Source organism: Mustela lutreola, chromosome X (assembly GCF_030435805.1).
Source record: "Mustela lutreola isolate mMusLut2 chromosome X, mMusLut2.pri, whole genome shotgun sequence".
NCBI classification, from domain to species: Eukaryota; Metazoa; Chordata; class Mammalia; order Carnivora; family Mustelidae; genus Mustela; species Mustela lutreola.
The window spans coordinates 15,873,925-15,893,921 of NC_081308.1; the positions used below are offsets into that span (position 1 = coordinate 15,873,925).

The following is a 19,997-nucleotide window of genomic DNA, read 5'->3' on the forward strand; positions in this document are numbered from 1 at the left end:
TTAAGATTTCAATGTGGCTAGTGAGGTCTAAATAGCCCCGCCCTTAATTTCATCTTGGTAGAGTTGAGAACAAAAACTGAGTAAGGGAAAAATCCAAATTCCCAATAAAATATAAGCAAAACAAATCTTTACACACAATAAAATATATCCTAAACACAAAGTAAGGGTATAATATACTCTGCAGCATGACACTGTCTTTATTTCTCAGCTGTACTTCTTCCATTTAGAAATGAGAAACCATCTTTTCAGTAAATTGTTATTCCCTTCTCTTTTTACAGCTTAGGGATAGTTTGAAAAAGGCTTAAATTGTACAATTGTTAGGAAATTAAATTTTCATTTATACATAATTCAAGAGTTTATAAACCACTCAAAATTGTAGCTTATATGTATATGACGTCTGAAATAGAATGACACTTTTAACAATATTTTTGTTCTTTAAAAATATTCTACATACATGCATATGATCAAAACAGTCTTCTTGTTTGGGAAATTTCCTATGCACAGTAAGGAAAAAAAAAACTGACAACTATAGCAACGTTTCAATGTCAGGATAACTGGGTGCCACCTACTGTTCAATTCCTATAACTACTAACCTTACAAATTAAAAATTGCTATTAAAACCTAGGTTCTAAAACCTGCATTTTGGAAATGCTTTTTTGTTGATACATTTATAGTGGCAAAATAAGATCATGAAAACAATGTACATGATATCAAAATTAGTACAAAAATAGCCACATGCTACTTAAATATGAAAAACTGACCTAATCATTTTTTACTCCAAATGCAGAGTTCTGCTTCCTTTAAATTGTATCAAAATCTCAAGGGAACATCGAAGTAACTGGAATATACAGAAAGTTACTGTACAGTCGACAGGCTAGTCAAAGTTAGGGCTTAATCATAATCCATAAGTGTAGGACAAATGTTTTATTCAAAAGATTCATTTTCTTATGGGAAGCGGCCAAAGTAGGAAAAGGAGTAATGCATTTCCCCCCACTTTTTAAAAATAGTAGATGTGGTCTTTTACCCATAAGCTCCAAAACATCAAAAGAACAAAAGGGGCTTAACTTTTCACTTAAGAGAATTCAGCATTACCAGTGTTTAAAGAAATACCTTAGAAACAAATCAGTCTGCTTTAACAAACTGTATTCATGCTAATGAAATTTTAATCTTCTTTAACAGGTCACAGCCAAATCCAAATTGTGGGAACAATCCTCAGAGAAATTGGAATGTAAAATGTTGAATTCAATTTAGATCTGGAAGAGAAAAGAACATCAGATCAAACAAAAGAATTCTTATCTTCCAGCAGTCTACCACATAGGGGAGCCTTGCACACCCTAAGGCTACCTTTGAAGAGGAAATTCTATACACTGGGTTTTTCTCCATTGGTTTGTTGCCAGTAAATCTTACAACCTCCTTCAGAATGTCATGCCATGCAAAATATATATATCTTTTTGAAGATTTTATTTATTTGACAGACAGAGATCACAAGTAGGCAGAAAGGCAGGCAGAGGGGGGCGGGGAGCAGGCTCCCTGCTGAGCAGAGAGCCTGACGCTGGGCTCAATCCCAGGACTCTGGGATCATGACCTGAGCCAAAGGCAGAGGCTTTAACCCAGTGAGCCACCCAGGCGCCCCCATGCAAAATATTCTTTTTTTTTTTTTTTTAAGGTTTTATTTATTTATCAGAGGGGAGGGAGAGCGAGCACAGGCAGACAGAATGTCAGGCAGAGGCAGAGGGAGAAGCAGACTCCCTGCTGAGCAAGGAGCCCGATGTGGGACTCGATCCCAGGACGCTGGGATCATGACCCCAGCCGAAGGCAGCTGCTCAACCAACTGAGCCACCCAGGCGTCCCCCCATGCAAAATATTCTTAATAAAGTTTAGTACCTCCTCCCTTTTTTGTTAGTGATAAGAGACTTTTTGGTTCTGGGGTGGAAGCAGACACACAGGAGTATTATCTGAGAAAGAGAGGGGTCTGGCAGTAACCAAATTCTCCTCTCAACCCGGTTTTAGAAACAACTAGCATTACCTATAAGCAATCTGAAGAAATGTCTTAGAAACATAGGGTTCTCCAGTGATAAAGCAACCCTTGCAAAATGTTCAAGATAACTCAAATTCCTTTGGTATCCACCATCTTTTACCATCTCTTTCCTTGCCAGCATACTGGGTCCAGTCCTAATGAATCACTGGCACAGATTCAGTTTTTTTCTTAGAAAATCTTAACCTTGTTTAGATCCTCAACCTATCACCTCTGTGTATTCAAATTCAAATTCATACTCAAAAGTGTTCTCTGATTTGGTTCTTTATTTCCAACACAATTCCATGTCAGGTTCTGGTCACAGAATATAATCAATAAATCTACTGTCAAAGTATCATTAACAAGTCAGTCACAAGAATTCTGTGGCCCAGCGTCTCTAAAAGGGACATACATTAAAAAAAGAAAGACAAATTTATGTAAAAATTCAGAAATGCATATACACATGGAGGATATGTACTCAAATCCTTAATTCACCCTGAGTATTCTAAGTGGTCTGAAGATGCATCAAAATATAAGATGGATTGATGGAGTAAATGCCCCAGATATAATAAAATTTCATCTTTGAATCAAACCAAACATTAGAGTAATTATTTTTAGATTTATATACATAGTTTGGCTCTCAACTACATTTTTATTTTAAGGAGTTGAAAAAGAGCCCAAACTGGAGTTAAGAGTAACTTATAATACTACCCCAATTATTTAATAAATTTATATTGCCAGAAACTAAGTATGAATTTCACTTAAATACTATAACAGCAAAAGGGCATTTATTCTGGGGCGCCTGGGTGGCTCAGTGGGTTGAGCCTCTGTCTTTGGCTCGGGTCATGATCTCAGGGTCCTGGGATTGAGCCCCGCATGGAGCTCTCTGCTCAGCAGGAAGCCTGCTACCCCCTCTGTCTCTGCCTGCCTCTCTGCCTGCTTGTGAGCTCTATCAAATAAATAATCTTTAAAAAAAAAAAAGGCATTTATTCTTGTGAGCATCACTGCTTTACCGTTCAGAAAAAAAATATATTTTCCTAAAACACACCAACGCCAAACCAAGAGTTTGCCAACAACGCATATCCAATAAATGAAGTATCATAATTGGCGAAAGGTCTCTAAAGATTTATTTTAGAAAGAGAGAGGTCACACATGTAGAAGAGGGGCAGAGAGAGAGGGAGAGAGTCTTAAGCAGAACTGAGCGTGGAGGCCAACTGGGGCCTCGATCCCACAACCCTGAGATCATGATCTGAGCTGAAATCAAGAGTTGGATGCTCAACTGACTGAGCCACCCAGGGACCCCTGGAATGACAACATATGTTAAAAGCCTTGTTAAAACTGAGACCTTCTGGGGCATGTGAGTCAAGCATCTGACTCTTGGGTTTCAGCTCAGGTCATGATCTCAGGGTTGTGGGATTAAGGCCCGCACACTGGGCTCCATGCTCAGGGCAGAGACTGCTTCAGATTCTCTCTCCCTCTGCCCCCTCACATGTGCTCTCTCTCTAAAAAAAAAAAAAAAAAACTAAACAAAATCTTTTAAAAAAATGTAATTCCAATGTTCCATATCAAGCTACTTAAAAAAGATTCTTCTAATATACCAGTATTTCAATTAAGGCATGTTTCTTTGAGATCTTCTATTTCTTACAACTGTCTGCTAAATTCATAAACAGCTATCTCTTAAAGATACTTTTAAACAAGTTATGATTCCAATGCCTAGCATTCATATCACCAAAGCAGATACTGATCTTTTTTGGAAGAAATGTTGAAAAGACTGTAAGAATTCTCAAAGTATAAGTTTGACTAGTTGTCTTCTAAATAATACTGAGTATTTTAATTCATGGACAAGTCTTGAAATATACCCTAATTCAAGTATTCAACATTTTTAGTTTAAAGGAAGACAGGAGAAAAAGCTGGTTTCTCTGTGGATAATTCAGAAACAAAAGTTGGAAAATATAAGATCCATCTACTCACATCATCGATGTCTTCATCATCATCTCCAATGTCATCGAACTGAATTTCATCATCATCTCCAGGACCAAATGTATCAGTTTCATTGATTTTAGCTAAAGAAACAATAACAAATACACTCATATAACCAAGATAATATTAAAATGGTCTGTTATCAAATGCTGAGTCAAAGTTACACCAATTCAAGTATAGTTGACATATATATTAATTTCAAGCGCACATGGTTGATTTTGACAATTATATACACTACAACATGTTCACGAGAATAAGCATGGTTACCAAGTCACCAATGTTACTACAATACTATTAACTACATTCCCCATACTGTACTTTTCATCCCCATGATTTATGTTAGAACTGGTAGTTTGTACCTCTTAATCCCCTTCACCTACTTCGCCCACCTCCCGGCCCCCCAACAACCATTGGATATCTTCTCTATATTTATGAGTCTTTCTCTCGTTTGTTCGTAGTTTTTTTTTTTTTTTTTTTAAAGATTCCACAAGTTTAAGTGATATCATATGGTATTTGTCTCTGATTTATTTCACCTGGCATACCCTCTAAGTCTATACATGTTACTACAAATGGGAAGATTTCATTTGCTTTTATGTCTGAGTAATACTCTAGTTGTATGTGTGTATCAATCACATATCCTTTATCCATTTATCTATCAGTGGACACAAGTTGCTTCTGTATCTTGGCATTGTAAATAATGCTGCAATAAACATAGGGGTACATACACTTTTTCAAATAAGTGCTTTCATTTTCTTTGTGTATATATCCAGTACTGAAATTACTGGACTGAATGGTATTTTTATGTTTAACTTTTTTTTTTTTTTAAAGATTTTATTTATTCATTTGACAGAGAGAGATCACAAGTAAGCAGAGAGGCAAGCAGAGAAGAGAGGAAGGAAAGCAGGTTCCCTGCTGAGCAGAGAGCCCGATGTGGGACTGAGCCGAAGGCAGCGGCTTAACCCACTGAGCCACCCAGGTGCCCCCTTATGTTTAACTTTTTGAGGAACTTTTAAACTTTTTGAGGAACCTCCATACTGTTTTCCACAATGGTTGTACCAGTTTGTATTCCTACCAACAGTGCACAAGGGTTCCTTTTTCTCCCCATGAGGGGTATCTCACTGTGGTTGTGATTTGCATTTCCCTGATGATTAGTGATGCTAAGCATCTTTTCAAGGCCTATTGGTCATTTCTACATCTTCTATGTAAAGTGTCCATTCAGGTCTTCTGTCCATTTTTAATTGGATTATTTGGGAGGATTTTTAGGCATTCAGTTGTATGAGTTTTTTTTGTTTTGTTTTTGTTTTTAAGATTTGATTTAGGGGCACCTGCATGGCTTAGTCAGTATCTCTCTTTCGCTCTCAAATAAATAAAATCGTAAAAAAAAAAAAAAAAGATTTAATTTATTTCTTTGAGAGAGAGAACATGCACATGTGCAGGAGCAGGGGGAGGGGCAAAGGCAGAATCCCATGCTGGGCAGGGAGCCGTATGCAGGGCTTGATCCCAGGACCTGAAAGAAGATGCTTAATCACCCAGATGCCCCAAGCTGTAGGAGGTTTGTGTTTTTTTTTTTTTTTTAAACATATTTTGGATATTAACCATTTATTAGATAAATCATTTGTAAATATCTTCTCCCATTCAATAGGTTGCCACTTTGTTTTGTTGGTTTCCTTCATGGTCCAAAAGCTTTTTGGGTTGACATAGTCCCAAGTATTTATTTCATAGAGATATTTTTAGTAAAGCAGGCTCTAGTTACACAAATTCTGAAACCTTTACAACTTCTAACTACGCCTCAAACTGGTTAGAGCACATGCTAACAACACCCAATCACCAGACAGACTCATCAATCAGAAACTTGAGTCAAATCATGTTTATCCCTAAGCAATGAAAATGAACTGGGAAGTGCTGGTTCCATTCCCCGATATACTAGCATTTCCTAGACTGAAAATGTTAAGTAAATAATTTTGGAGGATTTTCGTGCTTAAGTAAAATTATATTGTTTTTATAATAATATGCAAGAAAGCCCAAACGAAGAAAAAAACACTACAAAATGAAAGAAAAACACCAAATGAAATAGCCACTTAGGCTTACAAAATAGTATGTAAAGTACATTTCCCCTTTGGTGAGGTTACGAAGGACTTATTTTTGTTTTATTTAAGTTTACCACCTATGAATGCGTAACTTTTGAGGTGCCTGGGTGGCTCAGTCAGTTAAGCATCTGCCTTTGGCTCAGATCATGATCCCAGTGTCCTGGAATGGATCCCCACATCGGGCTCTCTGCTCAGCAGGGAACCTGCTTCTCCCTACCCCCCCAACTCATGTTTGCTCTCTCTCCCTCTCTGAAATAAATAAATAAAATCTTTAAAAAAACACATAACTTTTGTATCGGTAACAGAGAGACAACATTGGTTTTAAAAAATCCTACAGGATCTTTTAATACTAGGATAATAACTGAAAACTGACTTTATAAAAATTGACAACAGTACCTAAGTACTATCCCTGCTTCACATTTAAAGTAGATGAACAATGACAATCTCTTGAGAAAGTTATTGTGAAATAAATACTGAAACAAAAGTAATCCTCTTATTAGTATTATGCAGAAGTTCAGAGTATAAAACATAACTCCATACCAGAAAGTGTATTTATTAAGGACAGAATCCCAGTTACTTTTTTCTTAAGGTATCCACTATTATGAAGCAGGCATACTTAAAACGAACCATGTAAGCACAAAAGTAAATATGCAAAATTCTACCAAAATTCCTTCACCTAAGTAACACCAAGAATGAACACCATATGACAGGTTAGTAAAGTAACTCAGACATTACCATGCTCTGGAAGCTCGCCATATGCCTTCAGACTTCTAGCTTCATCTGCATTGTATTTTAAAATTACATCAGCTTTATTATCCTAAAAAAGACAAGTAACTTTTAGAACCAATTATGCCAAAATAGTCTTTCCCAAATTATTTTCAAAGTGGATAAAAAATTAAATCTCACTGTGGTTACAATCCTTTTTTCACATTTTAAAGTTTTCTCCTACCTAGTGCACTTGTTGTCATAAGCACTAGATGACATATGGAAATGCTGAATGACTATATTGTTAATTATACTGGAATCAAAATAAAAAAAAAAAGTATTAGAGGCACCTGGGTCGCTCAGTCCTTTAAGCACCTGACTTCAGCTTAGGTCATGATCTCAGGGTCTTGGGATGGGGCCCCTGCATCTGGCTTCCTGCTCAGCAGGGAGTCTGTTCCTCTTCCTCCCCTTCTGCCTCTAACCCTGCTGTGCTCTCGCTCTCTCAAATGAATGTTAAAAAAAAGGTATCAAAACAAACAAAACTTTTAAAAAAGATTCTATTTACTTATTTGACAGAGAGGAAGAGATCACAAGTAGGCAAAGAGGCAGGCAGAAGGAGAGGGGGGAAGCAGACTTCCTGCTGAGCAGGGAGCCAGATGTGGAGCTCGATCCCAGAACCCTGACTGAGATCACGATCTGAGCGGAAGCAGAGGCTTAACCCACTGAGCCACCCAAGCGCCCCAGAAACAAAACTTTTAAAAAATAAAGTTTTCTCCTACCTTCTAAAAAACATCCTCAGGGTTATATAGTATAAAGCTGCCTACATGCATAAATGAATAGTGATCAACAAGCTTAAGGAAGATATTTACAGATCTCACTTTAAAAAGGGCAGAACTGTGCAAACCCAATCTTTTAAGTGTTTACTATTATCCTTTGATTAGAAGTCTTTTGAAATACGAAAATTCCCTGGGACCATAATTTACGGGTTGATTAAACAAACTAAAAAAATGTGTAATGTGTAATGACCTAAGGAAATTAATATGCCTTTCCATGCATCAGAGGTTCTTAGAATATGAACCTAATGAAATCTCCAGTGGAGCCTTTGTATTTCCTGGAGCTAGATCAGTAGAGGCGGAGTGAAGTTCATGAATTTGTATTTTTAAAAGCCCTTTTAAGTGTTTCTGATGCAAATGTCCCACTGAAAACTACTTCCATAGAATGTTCACATTTTCCCATTTGAAAAGAATCCCACTCAGTTAAGGAAGAAAAAAAGTGTTGAAGCTGATTGTTTCAACTTCAAGAAGTTCTTTGGACCTAAAAGCAGGACCAAAGGGCTTCAAAGAGGATCAGTGATGCAAAGGCAGTGTGATTCAAACCAGTCCTTCTTGAACTATGATGTTTATAGAAGTTCAAAGGTAAATTGCTAAAACGCATATTCCAATTCAGGAGGACTGGAGTGGGGTCCAAAAACCTACATCTCTTACAAGTTCCTAAAAGCCAGTGATGCCACTGGTCCCTGGACCAGCCTTAAAGTGGCAGGGGTAGAGAAGGTGGTTTATGGAAGACTAAGAATCAGAAAAAGTTGGTCTTGGCTGTCATTTTATAGTCAGAATTGTACATGCTTTCATATCTTGGGTTTCCTTATCCACCAAAGAGAACTATTCTTCCTACTTCTGGGGTTATTTTTAAGATTAAGAGAAGAAACTGGACATTAGAATGGTATTTTGTTTTGTTAGAGAGACAGTGCACACTTGCGGGGGAGGGGGCCAATGGAAGGAGAGTGAGAATCTTAAGCTGGCTCCACACCCAGCAAGGAGCCCAAGGCAGGGTGTGATTGTGACCTGAGAGGAAATCAAGAGTTGGACGCTTAACCGACTGAGCCACGCAGGCATCCCAAAATGGTATTAATTAAAGCAGGCTTTTTTGTACCTTAGCATTATTCACATTTTGGGCTGGGCAATTCTTTGTTGTAGGGACTGTCCTTTGCAATGTAGGATATTTGGCACCACCCCTCATCACTATCCATTACATGACAGCGACACTGCCTCCCCCAGTTGTGACAACCAGAAATGTCTCCAGACACTGCCAAATGGCCCCCTGGAGGAAAAAATTCACTCATGGTTGAGAACCAATCATTTAAAGTAAAGATTTTAATTCTTTACTCTGGAACATAGATTTTAAAAAATCAAGGTAGGATCAAGGCTATAAAAACAGAAACATCACTCACAATGTGATTAAATATATGGTGATGAGTTCCAACAGGGAGAAACCAAATGGCCTACAGAGACCCAAAATGAGTAGTCTTCAAGTTGAGATTATTCAACTACCATTTTTTCCTGGTGCTCATTCAAATTTAGATCACATACTTCTATCATGGTTTCTACCGCAGTTACTTGTGTGCCTGTCTCACTCTTCTCACTACCAGGCCATAAGCATTTTTGGGACGGGAGCTTGGCTCATTCAGGTGTATCCACTACGGTAAGAGTTCCCAGATTTTTATTTCAACAAGTATGGATTAAAAAGAAAAGAAAAATGGCACAGGAGGTCTACCATAAGATTAAATTTTTATTATAACAAATAAGAACACAAACAAAATCACCACTAACATCACTCATTCCGAACAAGGGAACTTTTTAAATATCAAAAAAGGTAAAAAGGCCATTTAACTTTATGAAAAATTCACGCTGCCTGTTATTTTTTCCATAGTGAAAACACGGACTCCACAAAATGGCCACTTGGGAACCATGATGCCTAGGGTATCTAGCATAATACCTAAAAAAACTTAACCGGCCCGTATAAAATGTTTGTTGACACAATAGTGAGCAGCATGCTGGGGTGGAACTGGTCAAATACAGTCATGACTGAAGTTCTAAGCACTAATGGCTCACAAAATTCAACCAAGTGAACAAATGAGAAAAAAATATATACATATATATATTTTTACCTGGTAGTCTCGGAGACCAACCAATATAATGTCTGAAGTATTTATCCAAACCTATGAAAGAAAAGTCACTGCATGTCATATTTAAAAATAAAGAAGCAAAGCAACATTGAGTCAGTCTTTCCATAAAACACTATTCACCCAATAGGAAAAAAATACTACAGTAAGCAGCTGAGATGTTTCAAATCTTCTATAATTTGGGGTGTTAAAATCTTATTTAACAGCCTGACGGTTTATTAATTCCAAAAGAATAATGACTAGATAAGAAATTAAGGAATTTTTAATAGTGAATTACTCCAAGTGGTTAGTTATCCATCCATTACATGTGAGAATAGAAAGTTAGAAATGTACATTTATCGCCTTCCCTCTCTTCATTTCACCAACCCACATAAGAAGCTGGCAAAACCCCTTTATAGTTTAGTAACCATCTAAAATCAGAGTTTGAGGGACTTTTACCCAACTTGATTAATATATCTGCCTCAAAGCCCACTATGATGGGAGATTAATCATTCCTTCCAAGGCAGCCCATTGAAGAAATTTAGTATCACCACAACACTAACTGTAATTCCTATTCACATTTTCTTAACACTCTTTACAAATATTTCCCCCGCCCTGAAACCAGAATCCAAACATGAGCCACATACCCCATTTAACCATTAGGTCTCTTTCATCTCCATTCAACTGGAATAGTTCCCCACCCCTTTAAGGTCATTAACATTGTATTAAGAGCCAGGCCATGTTTTGTGGGTTTCTCTAAATGTGGATTTGTTGATTGTTTATTCATGATTAGATTCAGGTTAAACATTTTGGGCAGAAAAAAATAGGTGATGCCAATGTGTCTTTAAATGGAATCCATAAAAAATTACCATCAAGGAGTTGGCTGTTTTATCATAGGTAATAAATCACTGTTCTACTGAAATCTTTGGGGAACTTCCAAAAATGAGGTCCCTGACCCATAAAAACTATGGAGCAATCTTCTACCTTAATCACAATTTTAAAGTAAAACAAATTTCCACACCTACCTTTTTTCTCAATTTCCCTCTGATGTGACATAACCTCTTTACACCATCAAAACACATCGCTTCTAATCGTCCATTTCCCAACATTTTGATTACTTGAGCATACTCTGGGGGAGGGAAAACAAAAGTGTATAGGATACTGTTCAAATTTTCAGAACAGCAACTTAAAAACCCACACAAAACTGACTAGAATGGGGGCACGGTCCATTAAGCGTCCGACTCTCGGTTTCAGCTCAGGTTATGGTCTCAGGGTCTTGAGATCAAGCCCCGTGTCGGGCTCTGAGCTCAGCAAGGAGTCTGCTGGAGTTTCTGTCAGGCACCCTGCTCACCTGGGAGCCTGCTTCTCTCTGTCCCTCCCCCAATCATGCTCACTCGCTCGCTCTCTCACTCTCTTGTGCTTGTTCTCTCTCTCAAAAAAAAAAAAACTAACATTAAGCTACTTGTATTTGCCAAATTGTTGAAATTAGCCTTTATAAGATCTGAGGGAAAGGAGATCCAAATTTGGGAGACATTCCAAATGAGAGAGATTGATGAGATGTAATATGCATTTTGGGACATGCCACCTTGGTCTCCAAAAGTAAAGCCTACAGTTACGAAGACAGTAGTCATTCTGTTTACTCAAAATGAACAGATGTAATTAAAGCATTTCTGATAAGAGATAGCTTGTTATAGAAAGGACATTATGGAGTCTAGATTCTGGTTCTACCAATAACTAGCTTAGTGTTTATTACTCCCTAGTCTTTATTTTACTACACATATTTATTCCTAACCATTATGCCTATGTGTTATCTAGTCTGTTTTGTTTATTTATCTTAGAGGAAGGAAAAGGGGCAGGGGGAGAGGGAGAGAGAATCCAAAGCTGACTCTGGGCTGACATTGGACTGTGAGGCGGGGCTTGATCCCAGAACCCTGAGATCATGACCTGAACCAAAACCAAGAGTTGGACTGCAATACCCAGGTGCCCCTGTTCTAGTCAAATTTTTTTTTAAGATTTACCTATTCACTTAAGAGAGAGGGAGAGAGGGAGGGTGGGGAAAGACAGAGAGAAGCAGGCTCCCAGGTGAGCAGGGTGCCTGATGCGGGTCTTGTTCCCAGGACCCTGGGACTGTGACCTGAGCTGAAGGCAGATGCTTAACTGACTGAGCCACCCTGGTACCCCAATAATGTCTTTTTTATATTAGAAGTCATCATTCAAAGTTTTTGTAAAGCCAGAAAGATGTTTTCAGGCAAAATGCCGAACTTTTAAAGAAAACCCTTCCAAAAGGAAACCCAAGAAATTCCCCGGTTTTACTGACATTTGGAAAACTAAGATGATGAGCATTAGCTTGCACGTGGGCCTGTCTGTTCTTCTCTAATCATTAAATGACAGAAGATTGGAGGTGGATGTTGCCTCAGAACCTTTAGCTTACTCAAGCTGTACATAAGACTGACCCACTAAGAGAATACCCACCGGTCTGTAAGTATACTGAGACCTAACTCTGAAAGGCTCAACCATGGGTTTAACATGCTGAAGTGATTGCTCAGATTATACCACACCTAGAGCCTCAATATTGTGGGTCAATTCAAAGGCAGCCTCTCTTCCCAAGTGAGGGGAAAAAAACATGAAAAAAGTAGTGGTTGTCATAATGAAGTCAACAGCTAACGGAGGCAGGCCTAACTACAGCTAAGAAACAAAAAGGTCTTTTAGCCACAAAACATGCCTCATTTTTAGTGGCTTATATATACACAGCCATGAACAAAATCCACCAAAGTTCTATACAAAAAGACAATCAAAAAAGGTTCTTTGTTAAAATATGCCGGGAGCTACTAGGATAACTGGAAAATTTCAAAAATAGATTATATACTAGATATATAATATATTCATGTTAAATTATCTGAGTCTGATAATTCTATTGTGATTATATAAGAGAATATTCTTCTTAAGAAACATAATGCAGGGTGCCTGGGTGGCTCAGTGGGTTAAGCCGCTGCCTTCAGCTCAGGTCATGATCTCAGGGTCCTGGGATCGAGTCTCGCATCGGGCTCTCTGCTCAGCAGGGAGCCTGCTTCCTCCTCTCTCTCTCTGCCTGCCTCTCTGCCTATTTGTGATCTCTCTCTGTCAAATAAATAAATAAAATCTTAAAAAAAAAAAAAAAAAAAAGAAAGAAACATAATGCAGCAGGTAAAGTAAAAAAGTATCATGTCTGTAATAAGCTTGAAAATCATTCAAGAGGGGCACCTGGGAGGCTCAGTGGGTTAAGCCTCTGCCTTGGGCTCAGGTCATGATCTCAGGGTCCTGGGATTGTGTCATGCTCTCTGCTCAGCAGGGAGCCTGCTTACCCCTCTCTCTCTACCTGCCTCTCTGTCAAATAAATGAAATCTTAAAAAAAAAAAAAAATCATTCAAGAAACACACACACACACAAATGTGTGAAGGGTTTAAGGGAATTCATTGTATGAACACTGCAACTTTTCCAAAGGTTTGAAATTGCTCAAAAATATGGGAAACTAGTGTTATGCATCTTCGTTTAGAAAAGTCAATTGTTCAGTTTCACTCTATTCTATGTCCTGAAATTATATGCTAATGGCACTGGAGAAGTGTGGAGAAGGCCTCTAATTCATCCCTCAAAAATCCAGTCTAATGAAAATACTATGTAGCACCATTTCTAGCAAAAAAGGTCTACTAAATCATGCCAACTGTTAACCTCAGCTTTTGAGGCTTCGTTCTCTCTGAACTGTATAATTCATTCTTAATTATGAGTGTTCATGCAAAACAATGAAACCCAGACATTTACAGAAACGCCTCCAATCCTCACTGCACACAGGACACCAGGGAATGATTAGAGGCACTCTAGAGAGGTGTGGAGGGCTGAGGAACAGAGAAGGGCAAAGAGGGGCACAGGATGTAATCATTCAGGGTTATGAACAGTTCTAACCTTTCATGTTTTGACATGGAAATTCCATGTTAAAAAACACTATTACTTAAAAAAAATTCACAGAAACGCTTACCTTGTCCATCTTCTTTGAACACCAACTCTCTTTTTTCAGATTCATTCTCATTCTTACCTCTACGTCTATTTTTACCTCCTTTACCTAATGGTTTTAAAGAAAAAAAAAGATGTTAATTATCTGTACAACAGTATTAAAGAAATAAATGACTCACAACATGCCTTTAAAAAATCATTTAAACTTAAAAATTCACCTAATGTGGTCACACACTCATATTAAGTTCACAATTTCCAGTCATATCAAACACATCACTTCCCTACTCTTCTTGGGAAATTCCTTTTGGGTTATTTCTCACATAAAATACCAACAAACTAAAAGAAAGTATTACATAGAATTATACAGATCCCTGAGAATATCTGTGTTCAACGGCCAAAGTTTCTGGACCATAATGACCACTTGGTTGAGCACATTTCTCAGTGAACCTGTCCCCCACAAGGGCCAGGGTGGGAGATATATGGGTTACCAATAAATCTCTAAATAAATAAGCTCCCTCTTTTATTGGACCACCCCATGAAAAGTCTGAATTCAATCAAGTAGGATGACTTGGGGTGGGGGTGGGGGTAAAGTTATAGCTCCTGGAATGGGATACACTGATTTTGCGGTAGAGGGAAAAACAACTCCAGCTGCTTTGAAAGTTTTATCTTATACCTGTAAGAAAGATTCACTGAGCAAAGTATTTGAAGTTAAAAACACAAGGCACTAATTCCTGAACTTGGAAGCAACAAAGATGTCGTCCAGTAGGTGCATGAATAAACTGCAGTTTGACACAAGGGAGTATATTATTCAGCAATAAAAAGAAATGAGCTACTGAGTTCCTAAAAAACACTAAAGAATCTTAAATGCAAACTGTTTAGGGAAAGAAGGAATCTACAAAGGCTGAATAGTATGATTCCAACCATACAACATTTTGGAAAAGGCAAAACTATAGAGATAGTATTAAAAAAAATCAGTAGTTGCCATGAGTTGGGGAGGGGAGGGCAAATGCATATGTAGAACCACAGAGGATTTTCAGGGCAGTTATATTACTGTTCTATAGGATACTGTAATGGTAGATACATGTCATTATACATTTGTCAAAACCCACACAATGTACAACATGAAGAATGAACCTTAAGTAACCTATGGACTTGTTAGTAATAATGTATTTATATTGGTTCATGTAAGATGTTAACAACATGCTGCGGTAATAAGAGAATTCTAGTTTCTACTCATTTCCCTACAAATGTAACTAATCTAAAAAACAAAGTCCAGGGGCGCCTGGGTGGCTCAATGAGTTAGTATGCCTTAGGCTGTCATGATCTCCAGGTCCTGGGATAGAGCCCCACAGTGGGCCCCCTGACCCCGACCCTGCTCCATCTCATGCACACTCTCTTCAAATTAATAAAATCTTAAAAAATAAAAAATAGGGATGCCTGGGTGGCACAGTGGATTGAGTCTCTGCCTTCGGCTCGGGTCATCGTCTCAGGGTCCTGGGACTGAGCCCCACATTTGGGCTCTCTGCTCAGCGGGAGCCTGCTTCCCCCCTCCTCTGCCTGCTTCTCTGCCTACTTGTGATCTCCGTCTGTCAATAAATAAATAAAATATTTTTTAAAAAATGAATAAAATAATAAAATTTAAAAAATAAAAAATAAAAACGAATAAAGTCCATTAAAAAAAACCAAACAATAAAAAGCAGCTACCCTACAACCCAGCAATCGCACTACTGGATATCTACCCCAAAGATACAAATGTGTGTATATGTATGTGCGTGCGCACGCACCCACACAGGAATACTATGCAACCATCAAAAAGGGAAATCTTGCCATTTGCAACAATGTGGATGGAACTAGAGGGTACTATGCTAAACGAAATAAGCCAATCAGAGAAAGACAATTATCATATGACCTCACTGATATGTGGAATTTGAAAAACAAGGCAGAGGAGCATAGGGAAAGAGAGGAAAAAATGAAACAACACAAAACCAGAGAGGGAGACAAATCATAAGAAGCTCTCAATCTCAGTAAACAAACTAAGGGCTGCTGGAGAGGAGGGGGGAAAGGGGGATGGGGGGACTGGGCAATGGACACTGGGGAGGGTATGTGTTGTGGCAAGTGCTGGGTGTTGTGTAAGACTGATCAATCACTGACCTCTACCTCTAAAAGCAACAATACATTATATGTTAACAATAATAATAAATAGTGGGATGCAGGAAAAAAAATAAAAAGCAATGTGCAAACCAGATGCAATCAGCAAAATCCGGACTGTGGGGGTGATTCAATAAGACAATTTGTTTTCTTCAATAGATACACTATGAGGGGGCAAGAGACCAGATGGATGGGGAACTTACAGATTTCTTTTCTTTTTTTTTTTTAAGATTACTTATTTGGAAGAGAAAGCATGAGAGAGAGAATGAGTACAAGTAGGGGTGGGGACAGAGGGAGAGGGAGAAGCAGGCTCCCCACTGAGCAGGGAGACTGATGCAGGACTCAATCCCAGGACCCTGGAATCATGACCTGTGTTGAAGGCAGACACTTAACCAACTGAGCCACCCAGGCGCCCCTTTTTTCTGATTTTTAAAGGGCCACTTGCACTATTCTTGACTTTTACCAGCCAACCCCCTCCCCATTATGCCTGTTCCTCTGGAGCTTCATTAATTCCAAATTCCCACCTTCTGTTAACCCACTTTCTAAGGAAATTAATTTTTCTCTCACCTATCCCTTCTAAGCTAGTAGTTTTACATCTAAGCCCACTATTTCAACCAAACAATGGTCTCCTATTTCTAATGGCTCCAGTGAATGGGTCCAGTAAACACTGTCTTCTGTCCTCTCAAGCTCAAATTTACTCAAATTTTTTTTCTTTTCTTTTTTTTTTTTTTTTTTTTTTACAAAGTTGGTCCTAAATCAACACCCTTGTTTCTGTAAGCGGCAACATAACCGCCTTAAAGAATATATCTCTCTCATCCTATGAACACACAATCTACCTTCTGCTATCTTATGCTTTAATCCAAGGAGACTTCTCATTGTCCCAGTAACTCACCCTTAACAAGCCTATGCCTATAAGATAGGTACTATTTTGTCTTCATTTCCCAAGAGTCTTTGAAAGGTTAAGTGACTTATCCAAGGCTATATCATAAAACGTGAGATCTGGGATTTGAAGTGAGCAGTAAGACACCACACTAGTCCACTATACTCTTAGCCACTATGCAATAAAGCCATCCATTTACTTGTCACAATCACCCTATGAAGTAATAGGTCATTTATCCCCAGGTTACCAGGGAGTTCACTGAAGCTCAGAGAATTAACTAACTCACTTTACATATTTCAGTGTGCAGGGGTGAACAGATTCAAACCCAATCTTTGTTATTGTTGTTCATGGCCCTCACATTAGGGTATCTCTCCACAGCATTCTGTTCCCATTCCAGAACCTAAAACCACACTGGTGCCCATTTTCAAAATGTGGAAGGCTGTTAAGTGGTAGTGATATTAAAGAACTCATGGAAGAACTTGGAAGCAGCAAAAGGTTCAAAGCCCAAACAGAATTAAGAGTGTGCACCAGGCCACTGCAAAGTCAGACCCATAACTTCTAGAATCAAGTACATCTTATCTGTCCTGGGGGCAGTCTCACAATGCTCTGTACTATTGTCAGGTGGGTCTCTATAATTTCCTGACCCACATAGAAGTCCTTAGAGTTAAGTAAGTGAGGCATTCCTAGGGGACACCAAAACGAATTTCCCAGAGAAAGTATGTTCTGCTCCATGCCATTCATGGCAGATCTTCAAACCAGAGTGAAAGTTCCATTAGGGCAAGGATCCTACCAACTTTATTTACTGAGTTATATACCTGACTTGAGTAATCTTTGAATCAATCAAGAGTAGTCCAGACATTCCCAAAGGAGTGGCAATTTTAGAAGGCAGTAATTTCCTCTTAAGTGTGGGAGCTCCTTACCCCAGTCTTTTTGAGTTGACCAAAAGATACTCTTTTTCCTGAGGTAATAAGCTAAAAATATGAAGAGGATTCTAGAGGACATACGCTGGTAAGTAAGAATCAGTCCAAAGCAAAAGTCATTCAACACACAGTTTGTGGCAATTTATATCTTTGTGAAACCATCACTAAAATTATATTCACAGGGCTTCTGGCTCTTCCAATGAAGAAAAACAAACATGAATTTAATTCTACATTAGTAAACCTCATCTCGTAAAGCCCAGGGGTCATGGAAAGCACTAACATAACAGACTGATTTTACAAATACTGAAATGATAACCGACAAATTCAGAATGAGGACTACCTCCAAAAACAGAGGAATACATGGGAAAGGGGATTGCAGAGGGGGACACAAAGGGCTTTAGATGATTCTGTGTTTTAATTGTCAAGTTCAGAGTAATAAACTCCCAGGCGTTCATTGTATTATCTATATTTTTTGTATGCTTCAAATATTATTTATAGAAGAACGATTCACTTCTTGCCAATTTACCAGAATTAACCATACCTTTATCACTCCCCTCTCTGTTTTACTGCCATGTCATGGGAATAGAACCTTAAAAGAGGCTAGTGAACTAGATCTGATTTAACATAGAAGTCCGGTTTCCTGGAAACCAAAGGGTACCTATTATTCATCTGAGAGTGGAGTCAACCAAAAGGAAGATGACTTAATCCAACAAATATTTATTGAGCATCTACTAAGTGTCAAATGCTAGTAATTCAATGTGATTAAGACAGATAGCATTATTGTCCATTAGAGCTTAGAGTTTAGTGAGGGAATTGGAAATTTCATCACTAGAAATAAAGATGAGAATAAGATACTTAGGAATAAAGGATTGGACAAGTTACAAGAAAACTTCTAGAACTCTGTTTCACCCAGAATAATTAGCAGTAAAATGCTACAAAAAGGACCAGCATGTTAGATTTTTGAGGACAGGGGAGTGCCCTAAGGGAACGGCACCAAATCTTGCAAAGAACCTCAACCAAGTACCCCACCAGATAAAATGAATAGTGACAGCTACAAAGAGAACAGAAGTAAGCCTGGATTAGGGCAGGGGTCTCAAGGATGAATAACCAAAGGAAACTTCCTGTGGGTTGTGTAATATGCTCCTCTCCTGAAGGAAATACAATGTTTCCCTGTTTCTACTGACACAATTACCTTGAGAAATATTTATAAAGATACAATTTCCTTGAGAGATTATAAAAATACTTAAAAGATAGAAATCCTCTTAAGTCTAAAAAAAGGGTAATTACTTTAGAACTCCTCTGCTTTCAGGTAAATTAGACCTTCCATTTTGGAAATTCCGAATAAATTTATCTCCGAGACGAATAATTTGTGGGCTTTGAGCCTCAAAATGGAGGGGACTTAAAAAACTAAAAGGTCTTTATTCCCACCATTTAAATACAAGATATGAGGCAAAAGTAGAAAACTTGGGAAAATATGGAACAAGTGTTCCATTAAAAAAAAAAAAAAAAAGTTAAACCCCGTAAAGGTGGGAAAGAGTAAATCTCTAGAAATGAACCTTAAATAAGTAAATATACATCAAGGTTTCGTCCACTGTTCACAAGGGAGACGGAGCAGTCTCAACAATACTGAACAACTGTCCATAAAGAAACCCATACAGGAGTACCTGGTCACTCAAGCAGGCATTACCTTTTTAAAGTTAAGAACTGCTTTCAGGGCTTAACTCTTTGCTCAGGACGCCAAAGGCACTCATTTGGGAAACCCGGGCCGCCTCAGGGAGGTCTCCCCCACAGGACCATAACGCGCCGCGGTCAGTCTGGCGCGAACCGGGAGCAAAAGCCCACATTCTCCCGCAGGAGGCCCTACAAAAATGGCGTCGGCTCCACCCCAATGTGACCAAACTGGAAGACAGTAGTAACTTCCCAGCTCCTCTCCCAAGCCCCAAACCGCGAGTGTATCCTGCAGCCGGGTGCCGGCACAGCGGAATGGAAGGTCACTGCGACCTGGGTAACCCGGGGGCCGCGGGCAGGGCCGGAGAGACCCGGTCGAGCGGAGTCGTGGTCCCGGAGTCCCGGCAGCATTACCTTTATTCTTGGGCATGGCGGTGACGGAAGCCTCCCGGCGTTTCCGACTCCTATCCTGGGGGTGGTGGTGGCGGCGGCGGCAGCGGCGACGTCTCCGAGGGGCCCCAGGGGCGACGCGTGGCACGCGCGGTACCAAGCAGGCAAAAGAGGCCGGGTCGCGTGCGCGGGAGACTCTAGCGACCGAGTTCTTCCGAGATCCGCCGGCGCCACGTTCAGCCGCAGCAAATGGCGTCGCCGCTGTTTGCGTCTCTTTTCCCCG

The 19,997-nt window shown here is 39.1% G+C and overlaps 1 protein-coding gene across 1 annotated transcript; it reads right to left on the bottom strand.

Annotated features, from left to right (window-relative positions):
* Positions 1-161: 161 nt before the first annotated feature.
* Positions 162-19,997, bottom strand: EIF1AX (eukaryotic translation initiation factor 1A X-linked). Its single transcript, XM_059157397.1, has 7 exons — positions 19,739-19,997; positions 13,734-13,817; positions 10,750-10,853; positions 9,731-9,781; positions 6,817-6,898; positions 3,986-4,077; positions 162-1,253 (listed from the first exon to the last, which is right to left on the bottom strand). The coding sequence occupies exons 1-7, from the start codon at positions 19,752-19,754 to the stop codon at positions 1,248-1,250; spliced, it is 435 nt and encodes a 144-aa protein (XP_059013380.1). The 5' UTR covers positions 19,755-19,997; the 3' UTR covers positions 162-1,247.

Coding starts and splice junctions, on each gene's coding strand:
- EIF1AX (XM_059157397.1), bottom strand. Junction 9,782..10,749: donor GAGGGAAATTGAGAAAAAAG/GTAGGTGTGGAA, acceptor TTTCTTTCATAG/GTTTGGATAAATACTTCAGA. Junction 6,899..9,730: donor TTGGTCTCCGAGACTACCAG/GTAAAAATATAT, acceptor TGTCTTTTTTAG/GATAATAAAGCTGATGTAAT.